The sequence below is a fragment of the Poromitra crassiceps genome (assembly GCF_964638095.1).
Source record: "Poromitra crassiceps genome assembly, contig: HAP1_SCAFFOLD_1057, whole genome shotgun sequence".
NCBI lineage: Eukaryota > Metazoa > Chordata > Actinopteri > Beryciformes > Melamphaidae > Poromitra > Poromitra crassiceps.
In genome coordinates, this window is record NW_028151353.1 from 22,501 (window position 1) to 35,000 (window position 12,500).

Genomic DNA, 12,500 nt, shown 5'->3' on the forward strand with positions numbered 1-12,500 from the left:
GCAACAGAAAAACATACAAGGCTCATACGTTGTCGTTGTTCCACCCGCCGCCCGTCCGCATTTATTAATTTTTACCCGCCGCCCGACCCACCAATTTACAGAAGTGTATTTTTTACCCGCCCCCCGCATTTTTTTGCGGGTACCCGGCGGGGCCCCGCGGAACCCCGACCCGGTGCAGGACTCTGGTGCACGTTGTTGGGGGTGCAGGTGCTGTTGAAGCTCAGACTGTGTGTGTGTGTGTGTGTGTGTGTGTGTGTGTGTGTGTGTGTGTGAGTGTGTGTGTGTGTGTGTGTGTGTGTGTGTGTGTGTGTGTGTGTGTGTGTGTGTGTGAGTGAGTGAGTGAGTGAGTGAGTGAGTGAGTGTGTGTGTGTGTGTGTGTGTGTGTGTGTGTGTGTGTGTGTGTGTGTGTGAGTGAATACCATTGCCGACAGAGTGACAGACAGGGCAGCCGGGACGGTAAGCAAACCAGAGCCATTAGATGGGGTGACCGCTCAGGTGGCAAATCTGGAGCTTGACATGAATTCCCCCCTGCTGTTTGTGTGTGTGTGTGCATGTGTGCGTGCATGTGTGTGTGTGTGTGTCTGTGTGTGTGTGTGTGTGTGTGTGTGTGTGTGTGTGTGTGTGTGTGTGTGTGTGTGTGTGTGTGTGTGCGCATGTGTCTGTGTGTGTGTGAGATTGAGAGGGGGGATGGCTGTATGTGTTTCTGTACACCATGTTGTATATCATGTTATGTGTGTATATGTGTGTCTGTATCAATGTCACTCAAATTGATGGACAGTGTGTGTGATGTCACCCAGAGGTTGAGTCGATGTCTCGTCATAAACACTGGGGTAGCTGGCTGGGGGCGTGGTCAGGGTGGGGTAAATCCCCGCGTTCTCCCCATTCAGCATAGTTAGCATTTAGCTGCTAGCCCAGCCCAGGCAGACACGATTGGGGATTTAACCCCCGCAGTAAACGCACATCTGAACAGACGTCTATGTACCTGCTCTAGAATCCCCAATCCTGTAGTGTAGAGCCGCAGCACCGTCCTTTGGTGAGTCAGCCCATTGAGATATATGGGGGGTACATACCGACTGTATCTATTGATTTGTGGACTCTTTTCGAGCGTCTCTGTTTGGCGTATTGGCCGCTGCCATCTTGGTTTTCACGCAGCTCGCGTGACCGCGGGTTTCCCACAGAGCCACTGTTCCACCTGCTATTGCTCTGTGATCAGCGAGCTGCGCCCATCACTGGACAGTCAATCACGCCCAAAACATAGTCTTTTCTATCGTGTATTTGACTCTAAATGGGTGAGTTATAGAGATGCACGGATGAGCTTTTATGCCACCCTATTCCACGTGTATGCATGAACCATCCGCCCACCATAAATCCGTGCTAATTATTTCCTACTATTTATAGATCCGCGCCCGCCATGCACCGACATTTCACAACGCTATAAAGGAGCGAGTCTCGCTTTGGGGAGACTTAACGTACTTACAGTTTCTGCTACAGTTTCTGCTTTCCTCATTAATGACACATCAGTTCACCTGCCCGCAACCCATCCACTATTAATCAGAATGTTTATTTTTCAGATATCCGCGGTCAGCGCAGTTACAACTGCGGCCCGCGCATCACTAGTGAGTTATATAAAAATTCAAAGGAAAGATTAAATCAGCTACAGTATACAAACCAAAACCGTTTCTTTAACCAGGCTGTGTGGAAGTAGAAATCTGCCCCCTCGGTCTGTCCATTGACTGTATAGAATATAGGTCAGTATACAAGCATTTGCATGTCTGTATGCATGTATATTCTGAATTTGCATACAGTCACATAGTGTACATACAGCGTGTGTGTGTGTGTGTGTGTGTGTGTGTGTGTGTGTGTGTGTGTGTGTGTGTGTGTGTGTGTGTGTGTGTGTGTGTGTGTGTGTGTGTGTGTCTGTGTGTGTGTGTGTGTGCATGTGTGTGAGTGAGTGAGTGAAAGAGAGAGAGACAGAGACAGAGGGATTGCATATGTCTATAGAGCATATCATCAGTTGGGCTTTCTGGCTGAGGTCCTCCTAAGATAAGCCCCCCAGGCTGTGAAATTGCTCCTTCAAGAGAAAATGACATTAATATGCGCTCCTCCCTCCTCTGCCCACTGATCCTCCAGCCTCTTAGCAGAACCTCACTGCTCTTTTCCAAAGGCGAACTGAGCCATCATGAAAGCCACACACACACACACAAGCTCCACCACAGCTGAGATGTTGGAGCCATCGACTGGCCCGTAGCCTGCAGAGCAAAGCTTTTAGCCTGTCTGGCCCCTGGATCAGGGGGGCCACTCTGGATCAGGGGGGACACTGCTCCACAATGTAATACCAGCATGGAGTCATTCATCACAATCAAGGAGAGCGCAATCTCTTGTATAATGCTGAATAGTTTGAACAGCTTTGAGGGGAGTGAGTGACTGAGATTGAGAGCAGTGCGGGGTCTTTAATTGACCAAACTCTCACATTACAGGTACTGTATAGTCGTTTCTCATGGAATTGTCAGTCCTGTCCTTCTCTATAGCAAACACTGCAACAGGACGTGAGCTGGGGTTCAAATTGAACCTGTTGCAGTGTTCTAAACACTGACCTAAATAATATGGACAGAGCTATCGCATTGATCTTGGTCTCCCATTTGGAGTTGAAACGTTGGCCGTCGCCATCTTGATTTTTCGTCGACAGAGTGGGAGGGAATGGGTCGAGTCTTTACGCAGTTCACGTGAGTATGGGGGTTTCCCAGAGCCGCAGCTCTGCCTGCTATTGGTGCGTGATCGGCAAGCTGCGTGATCACTGGACAGGCGACCTGTCAATCACCCCCTTTTCTATCATCTATTTTACTCCAAACGGGCGAGTTATGAGTGACCCCCCTACAGTTGTTATGAAAAGGTTAAATTAGCTATATAGACCAAAACCGTGTTTTGCCCCAGCTGCCTGGAAAGATGTTTAATCCTGTTACAAAGTCAGGCATTTTAACATGGGGGGAATGCCTACTGCCCTTGACGCCTAGTGGCCATTCGAGGACCTACAGCTTTTCAATTCACTTCCGCGTCATCAGAGGGAAGCCGCTGGTTGGCCACTGGTTGGCCACTGGTTCTAAATTGAACCGTTTAATTAAGAATAATTTAGATTTTTTGTTGTCAAGTTAAACCCGTCTATAAAGAAAAATATTATTTCTAGAAAATGCTGGAAAGTGAGGTTGTACCTTGCATTTATTTACCCAATCAAAAGTCAGTTTATTTTTTGCCAAAAATAAAGGATATTTTGCTTGTTCATGATTGTCTGATTCTGATGATTAAATGGCTAATTTCTGTTTCAGGACAAATAACCAGCTGGTGGCCTTCCTGTCCAAATACAGAGACATGAACTTCATCAAGTCCCATGGCAGGGACAACGCCAGGTATGATGCACGCGCGTGCACGCACGCACACACACACACACACACACACACACACACCTAACATATATGTGCACTCACATAGACCTGCCAGCACAAAGCGGTCACTGAGTCATAATCCAATTGCCTCCCATCTGCGCCTTGATTAATTAACCTTGTTGGTGGGATAAACTAGTGAGGTTGTTTCCAGCCTGCCTGTATCAGCTGCACCTACTGCCTCCCTGTCACAGTCCACTGTCTGTATCAGCTGCACCTACTACTGTCTCCCTGTCACAGTCCACTGTCTGTATCAGCTACTACACCTACTGCCTCCCTGTCACAGTCCACTGTCTGTATCAGCTGCACCTACTGCCTCCCTGCCACAGTCCACTGTCTGTATCAGCTGCACCTACTGTCTCCCTGTCACAGTCCACTGTCTGTATCAGCTGCACCTACTACTGTCTCCCTGTCACAGTCCACTGTCTGTATCAGCTACTACACCTACTGCCTCCCTGTCACAGTCCACTGTCTGTATCAGCTGCACCTACTGCCTCCCTGCCACAGTCCACTGTCTGTATCAGCTGCACCTACTGTCTCCCTGTCACAGTCCACTGTCTGTATCAGCTACTACACCTACTGCCTCCCTGTCACAGTCCACTGTCTGTATCAGCTACTACACCTACTGCCTCCCTGTCACAGTCCACTGTCTGTATCAGCTGCACCTACTGTCTCCCTGCCACAGTCCACTGTCTGTATCAGCTGCACCTACTGCCTCCCTGTCACAGTCCACTGTCTGTATCAGCTACACCTACTGCCTCCCTGCCACAGTCCGCTGTCACAAAAACCAGTCATCGCCAACACACGGCAGGCACAAACACCCTACTTCTTGAGTTAGGGTAAATCAAGAGGGAGCTGACTGACCCGATTGACCTGAACCTGACTCCTACAACTCACACTTGATACGGAGGCACAGGAGTAACATCATGCATTATGCATGTACTGTAGGGTCATGGTGTCTCTGTCTCGACTCTCTAGCCACGTCACTTAACTGTCTCGACTCTCTAACCACGTCGCTTAACTGGCGACTGACAACTTTCTCCTCACTTTTGAAAAAAAACTGGGTGGAAACGATTTGAGAGTTTAAAAAAAAAACATGCATCGCAGAACCAATCCTGGTCTTCAGGGCGGCCCGTCGTGCAGAAGGGGCGGTGACAAGGTTCTCTACGTGTTACAAAGTGATTCTCTGTATCTCCAGTTTGTTCCACTACAGAAGACAACGGTAACGTGACAAAGGGGCGTTGGTTTGTTAGCGGCCGTTCTCGCTGCTGTTCAAACAACAATTTTTGATGAGAAGCCAAGACTAGGGTGTCTCTGCATCTGTCTGCTGATACAATTGTGAACTGTAGATTTGTCCAGTTTAGGGGCAAGGACAGCAACATGTTTATTGGTATTTTCTATCTTAATGTGATACTTTTTTCATTTGAAACTGTTAAATCTGTAAAACCACAGACACCATTTAGTCCGCTGTTTTGGTCTATACCAGCAGTTCCCAACCTTTCCTGACTCACGGCCGACTTGAAAAGCTCAAAAGTGTTTGTGGCACACATCTGACCATAAACAGTACGGAGGCCAAATAATGCCTTCTCAGAGCACTTTTTATTTGAACGATAAAAGGAGCTGTCCTTCAGCACCACACAGAATTCAGAAACTAAAAGTGAGGGGCTGCCTGCAATAGGCTAATTAACAAATAATTTATTACAAATTAAATAACGGTACCATTGAACAATGGAGGAATGCATTATCATACATAATAATAATAATAATAATAATAATAATTAGATTCCCCCCCTGCACGGAAATCATAATGTTTTGCAAATGATTTGGTGGCCCACTTGCAATACCTTCGCAGCCCAACAGTGGGCGGGAAATAACAGGTGATTGTAATCAATTAAGAGGTGATTACAATCAAGTGACACTTAAACAGCCAATGAGCTGTGTAAATTGTAGCACAATATTTGGTAGGCAAATGCTTGTGACATCATGGGAATACTATGAATACAATAACAGAAATCTTCAATACCTATGAAGATAATGGGACATGAGAGTGATACTGTATTGTATATATTTATGTAGGCTATATTGTATTAACCATATCCTTGTCCGTGTGTGTGTGTGTGTGTGTGTGTGTGTGTGTGTGTGTGTGTGTGTGTGTGTGTGTGTGTGTGTGTGTGTGTGTGTGCGCTCGTCACTAGGTTTATCCGCAAACAGGGTCTGGACCGCCTGTTCTACGAGTGCGACACTCACATGTGGAGGTTGGGCGACCGTAAGATCCCAGAAGGCATTTCTGTGGACGGTGGGTCTGACTGGTTCCTGCTCAACCGCATGTTTGTGGAATATGTCATCAACTCAAAAGATGACCTGGTCACCAGCATGAAGCGCTTCTACTCCTACACACTGCTGCCTGCAGAGGTAACACACACACACACACACACACACACACACACACACACCACCTACACACTGCTGTCTGCAGAGGTAACACACACACACACACACACACACACACACACACACACACACACACCACCTACACACTGCTGTCTGCAGAGGTAACACACACACACACACACACACACACACACACACACCACCTACACACTGCTGTCTGCAGAGGTAACACACACACACACACACACACACACACACACCACCTACACACTGCTGCCTGCAGAGGTAACACACACACACACACACACACACACACACACACACCACCTTGACACAATCAAGTGTTCTATTCTGTGCTGACTGCCAGCTAAACACTCTGAATCACTTGTAGAAATAGAATCCATGTTCTTTTCATCCCTGTACAAGATGTACAGAAAAACTACTTGTAGGCGGACATACACTCATAAAATGAGGGGCAAGATATAAAATAATAAAGACTGCTTTTCTGACTGTATATAAGGATGAGATTAAACTAACTGACGGAGAAATTGGATGCTTTTCACAAGCTGCTGGGAATCTCCGTTCTCTGCCGCTGCTTTCCTGTTGTGAATCGGATGGTCTAAGCCTCACACCACAAGCCTGATATTCAAATTGCATCGTCAATTCATAAACTCATAAATTCACAACTGTGGAGTGGGCGTGGCTTCGAAGGTCTGGAGCCAGGTTATGACACCACTGTAAGGCAATAAAAGGTATACAATTTTCAAATGTCATCTTTTCTCTCTGTCCATCCCCAGTCTTTCTTCCACACGGTGCTGGAGAACAGCGCCCACTGTGAGAGCATGGTGGACAACAACCTGCGCATCACCAACTGGAACCGTAAGCTGGGCTGCAAGTGTCAGTACAAACACATCGTGGACTGGTGCGGCTGCTCCCCCAATGACTTCAAACCTGCTGACTTTCACCGCTTCCAGGTAAGCCCAACATGCCTAAAACTCTCTTTTAGCACGCCTCCCCTCCATGAACAGAGCTGCTGGACACGCCTCCCCTCCACGAACAGAGCTGCTGGACACGCCTCCCCTCCATGAACAGAGCTGCTGGACACGCCTCCCCTCCACGAACAGAGCTGCTGGACACGCCTCCCCTCCATGAACAGAGCTGCTGGACACGCCTCCCCTCCACGAACAGAGCTGCTGGACACGCCTCCCCTCCATGAACAGAGCTGCTGGACACGCCTCCCCTCCATGAACAGAGCTGCTGGACCTGCTATGGATTCAGTGTCCAGGGACATTTCAGCAGGGCGGGTTGAACCCAAGGGCACCATTTAAAGAGCTGTCTTTCCAACTACTAGACAGAAAAGTCATGTACTGTAGAAGCTGAAGAAGTGTTAGACACAAGCTAGCACATGTAAAGAAAGGCAAATGAGAGACAGGCAGATACGCAAACACCAAAATGAACGAGTAAACAGTATTTTGCTTTGGGGTTGGGACACCTTTTCAGCATGAACTCCACAGTATCCAGTGGGAAATCAGGACCGGTCGATCTCCAAAATGCACTAGTCTCAGGATCTGTCCTCTCCACAGCAGCATTCAGCCTCTCAGGATCTGTCCTCTCCACTGCAGCATTCAGCCTCTCAGGATCTGTCCTCTCCACTGCAGCATTCAGCCTCTCAGGATCTGTCCTCTCCACTGCAGCATTCAGCCTCTCAGGATCTGTCCTCTCCACAGCAGCATTCAGCCTCTCAGGATCTGTCCTCTCCACAGCAGCATTCAGCCTCAGGATCTGTCCTCTCCACTGCAGCATTCAGCCTCAGGATCTGTCCTCTCCACTGCAGCATTCAGCCTCAGGATCTGTCCTCTCCACTGCAGCATTCAGCCTCTCAGGATCTGTCCTCTCCACTGCAGCATTCAGCCTCTCAGGATCTGTCCTCTCCACAGCAGCATTCAGCCTCTCAGGATCTGTCCTCTCCACTGCAGCATTCAGCCTCAGGATCTGTCCTCTCCACAGCAGCATTCAGCCTCAGGATCTGTCCTCTCCACAGCAGCATTCAGCCTCAGGATCTGTCCTCTCCACTGCAGCATCCAGCCTCAGGATCTGTCCTCTCCACTGCAGCATTCAGCCTCTCAGGATCTGTCCTCTCCACTGCAGCATCCAGCCTCAGGATCTGTCCTCTCCACTGCAGCATTCAGCCTCTCAGGATCTGTCCTCTCCACAGCAGCATTCAGCCTCAGGATCTGTCCTCTCCACTGCAGCATTCAGCCTCAGGATCTGTCCTCTCCACTGCAGCATCCAGCCTCAGGATCTGTCCTCTCCACTGCAGCATTCAGCCTCTCAGGATCTGTCCTCTCCACTGCAGCATTCAGCCTCTCAGGATCTGTCCTCTCCACAGCAGCATTCAGCCTCTCAGGATCTGTCCTCTCCACAGCAGCATTCAGCCTCTCAGGATCTGTCCTCTCCACTGCAACATTCAGCCTTTTCCCCCAGCTTTCAAAATCAATAGGTGCAGAATTAGGTCTCGATTAGTGTGACCCTGGACCAAAAGAAAATAATACTAATGAGGTCTTCTTTGGTGGGAAGAGGGCCTACATGTACATTTGAGAAAGTAAAGTGACTCCAGGACCCCAGAGAACTCAGTGCTGCAGTTTGACTTTTAATAAGCTCCCGGGGAAAAAAGGTGAAAAGAGCTGTAAAAAGTGGAAATGTTCTGCCACAGTTAAATATCACCTCAAGTCATATACTTTTAGTGCTTTCTCTCTCTCTCACTCTCTTTGTCCCTCTTGCTCCTCAGACCCAATTCAAAGCCGTAGTGCTGCTGACCACAGTCCTCCTCTCTCTCACCAGACCTGTCTACCTTCTGTCTGGCCTCCGTCTCTGGCAGCCGAGCGCCAACACATTACCCGCAGGCCCTTGGCACTGCCGCAGGGTCTGGTTGGCACCCTGGTAACAGCGAAGTCCAATCCTGGGAACACAGCAGCCCTTCCAGAAGCCAACCAGACCTTGGTATTAATGGGACTTAATATCCCGTAGGCTAGAGCACGCTATCGGAGTTTCCCTTTGAACCTCTGAGTAGGGGGAAGACAGGCAACACGTTGTAAAGTAAGGTGCACTTGGATTCATTGCAGTTGAGAAGAATAATTCACGGTATAAGTGTCTAGTTTCCTACATAGTGCTTTGTGATCTTGAAGTGCACTTATCAAGGGAGAGGTGAGGAGAGGGGTGGTATGTGGGGACAGAGGGGTTATGTGACTTTGGTTTTAGTGCATTATTGTTTGGAAGCAGGTCCATTTGGGAAGTGTGTTAGAAAGGCAGGCTGTGACAGGTCGGTGCTTTCAAACTACTGAACTTAAGAAATGTCAGAATGAACAACATCTGACAATGTCTGGCCCGGTGTAAACAACCACAGCTCTCACAGTAAAAAGTCCCACCTTCATGTCTCACTTGATGAACTGTAGCTGAGAGTGGAGGATTAACAGATCGTCTGGTACCATGTGAAGCCCAGACGCTGCCCCGGCATGAGAAAAGTGTGAACACCCAGAAACAGGCCAAAGCTTGATTAGTGCTCCTTTTTGCAGTAGGTAGCATGGAGGTGCTCAGGACATGGCTAACTAACAGTAAATAGTTGTGTGTCTGGGACTGAAAAGACGTCTTTGTGTGTATGCCAAGGTGTGGAGGCGGCAGATTTCATGATGCACCACACAAGCAAGCAACAGTGTGGGACAGAGAGAGAGGGTGAGACAGAGGCGAGGAGTAGAGATGCACCGATTGCCATTTTCTTGGCCGATTCCGATTTCCGATTTTTGAATAGTCTGACTTGCCGATACCGATTTTTGCCGATTCCGATTTTCTTTCTAAGAACAACAATTGACAGCTTACACAAACGTTTTTGTAACTTTGTTTGAAAATTAAGATTCATATAACAATTCTTATCATTTGCATGAAGTAGGACCATCTCACTCAAACACATCTCAAAATAAAAGTGTTCCAGGTTACTGGACAGAATACAAAAATTAAATAAAATCCAATAGCCTAAGCCTGGCTCCAGACCAGTCCTCTTGAGTAGAGGGGAAATGAGTTTATGAGTTACAGTAACGATCTTCAGTCTGAATATCAGGCGGAGTTTACACACAGTCCGAAATTTCGTATGCGTTTTTTTTAATCTGCCACCCGGAAAAAAATCGTCACGCACAGAAAACCTTGCACACTTGTGAGTCCGATGCATTTTTATTATTATGTCCGTCATTCTATTTGCAATACGAAACAAATAGTCTCTCCTGTATCCACGTTACAACATGACTGACAGGCTGAGGCAGCAGCGCTGATGTGGAATGGAGAAGGCAGGTCGGGGAATGGTTATAGTGGACACAATGCTCGCGTTCACCGCGCGAGAGGGGCCAGTGAGGTGAAGCGAGCTGCTCAGACTGGACTCCAGCCGAGCGGGACTCGGCCGCACCTCTGTCTCCACGGCTTATTTTCGACTAGCATGTGTGACAAACTGCGGGCTTTGTCTACTTCACTGAGGGTGAAAAAATTCCACAACGAGGAAGGTGGTATGCTGGCGTGTGTGGTGTGGTGGCTGGGTGCTTTGGGGTGCGCGCACGTCATGTGAAAATCGGCTCACAGAATCGGCTATTTAGAGTGACCGGCGCAGATCACCGATCGAGGCCGATCACGTGAAAATCGGCCATTTCCGGTCACGTGCCGATGGATCGGTGCATCCCTAGCGAGGAGGCCAGACTGTGACAAATAAAGAACACGCAACAGTGTTGGACAGAGAGAGAGGGTGAGACAGAGGCGATGAGGCCAGACTGTGACAAATAAAGACCAAGCAACAGTGTGGGACAGAGAGAGAGGGTGAGACAGAGGCGAGGAGGCCAGACTGTGACAAATAAAGACCACGCAACAGTGTGGGACAGAGAGAGAGGGTGAGACAGAGGTGAGGAGGCCAGACTGTGACAAATAAAGACCAAGCAACAGTGTGGGACAGAGAGAGAGGGTGAGACAGAGGTGAGGAGGCCAGACTGTGACAAATAAAGACCAAGCAACAGTGTGGGACAGAGAGAGAGGGTGAGACAGAGGTGAGGAGGCCAGACTGTGACAAATAAAGACCAAGCAACAGTGTGGGACAGAGAGAGAGGGTGAGACAGAGGCGAGGAGGCCAGACTGTGACAAATAAAGACCAAGCAACAGTGTGGGACAGAGAGAGAGGGTGAGACAGAGGTGAGGAGGCCAGACTGTGACAAATAAAGACCAAGCAACAGTGTGGGACAGAGAGAGAGGGTGAGACAGAGGTGAGGAGGCCAGACTGTGACAAATAAAGACCAAGCAACAGTGTGGGACAGAGAGAGAGGGTGAGACAGAGGTGAGGAGGCCAGACTGTGACAAATAAAGACCAAGCAACAGTGTGGGACAGAGAGAGAGGGTGAGACAGAGGTGAGGAGGCCAGACTGTGACAAATAAAGACCAAGCAACAGTGTGGGACAGAGAGAGAGGGTGAGACAGAGGTGAGGAAGCCAGACTGTGACAAATAAAGACCAAGCAACAGTATTTTCTCCTCAATTTCTCCTAGACGTCCCCTGTTCCTTCTCTGACACCCTACCCTGCTGAAATCTTCATCACAAACCTTGACTGCGTCCCCAGAGGCTGTCTTGGCTGAGTTGTGTTTTTAAAGTAGTCAAGTCAGAAAACTTGTGGGAAGAGGGAGGACGCAAGTAGAGTCATTTCCCTTTGTTGACTCAGACATCACAGTAGTCTGCGCTGAGTTTTCCCATTGGCTTCATGAGTGACTGGCTGATGGGGACCACATACAGGGTAGTCTCTTAGAACAGACGAGTTGGCTTCCGCAATTTTCAAATGCTTCCGCCATACCGTCTGTACTTCATGGGGGAGAATCATGCACCAACCGGAATGGGAAGTAGAAAGGCGGGTTTTCCGCTCATTAGTCCAATCAGAATCGCGGAAAGGCGGGTCTTCCGCTCATTAGTCCAATCAGAATCCAATATGCCGCATTTTTCGTGGACACACGTGTCGTGATTGGTCGGATTCCGTCGAACTTCTTTCCTGTCTGAAGGTTTTTTCCCAACTTCCTTGTGCATGTTCTGGGGGTGTAACGTACAGACTGTGTATAGCTGCATTCGCCGGATATAGATGAGACAGTCTGTTTTAAGAGACTACATACAGGGCCCTAGACTTAATACATGGAAGCCATTTGTTCTGCAAGAGAGCGGAAGCGAAAGGCTGAGGAGAGAGCATTTTTGATTTAATAGTCATTCACAAATCTCTCTCTCTCTCTCTCTCCTTTGCTTCGTTTCATCTCATCCCGCATTTCTTTGTCCTCCTTCTATTCCCGCTCTCCCTCTACAGCAAACGACGCGGCCCACCTTCTTCGCCAGAAAGTTTGAGTCCAGCGTGAACCAGGAGATAGTGAACCAGTTGGACGCCTACCTGTTTGGACCGTTCCCTCAGGGCACCACGGGGCTCCAGGCCTACTGGGAGAACATGTACGAGGAGCCGGATGGCGTAGCCAGCCTGTCGGACACACAGCTCACACACTACCACTCCTTCTCACGGCTGGGTCTGGCCCGGGCTGCTGCCTCTCTGCAGGGAGACCCGCACGACAATAGCTGCAGGTTAGCTTTGTCACCACCAGATGAATACACACACACACACACACACACA

At 48.8% G+C, this 12,500-nt stretch overlaps 1 protein-coding gene across 1 annotated transcript in view; it reads left to right on the plus strand.

The window, feature by feature from the left end:
* LOC310771699 (xylosyltransferase 1-like) overlaps window positions 1–12,451 on the plus strand; it is a gene marked incomplete at both ends in the record, with an annotated part of 34,271 nt that extends 21,820 nt beyond the window's left edge. Inside the window, 4 exons of the mRNA XM_083664245.1 lie at window positions 3,321–3,401; window positions 5,630–5,846; window positions 6,623–6,799; window positions 12,186–12,451. Coding sequence (XP_083520371.1) covers window positions 3,321–3,401; window positions 5,630–5,846; window positions 6,623–6,799; window positions 12,186–12,451 — 741 coding nt within the window. The remainder of the gene's footprint in view (window positions 1–3,320; window positions 3,402–5,629; window positions 5,847–6,622; window positions 6,800–12,185) is intronic.
* Between the last annotated feature and the right edge of the window lie 49 nt (window positions 12,452–12,500).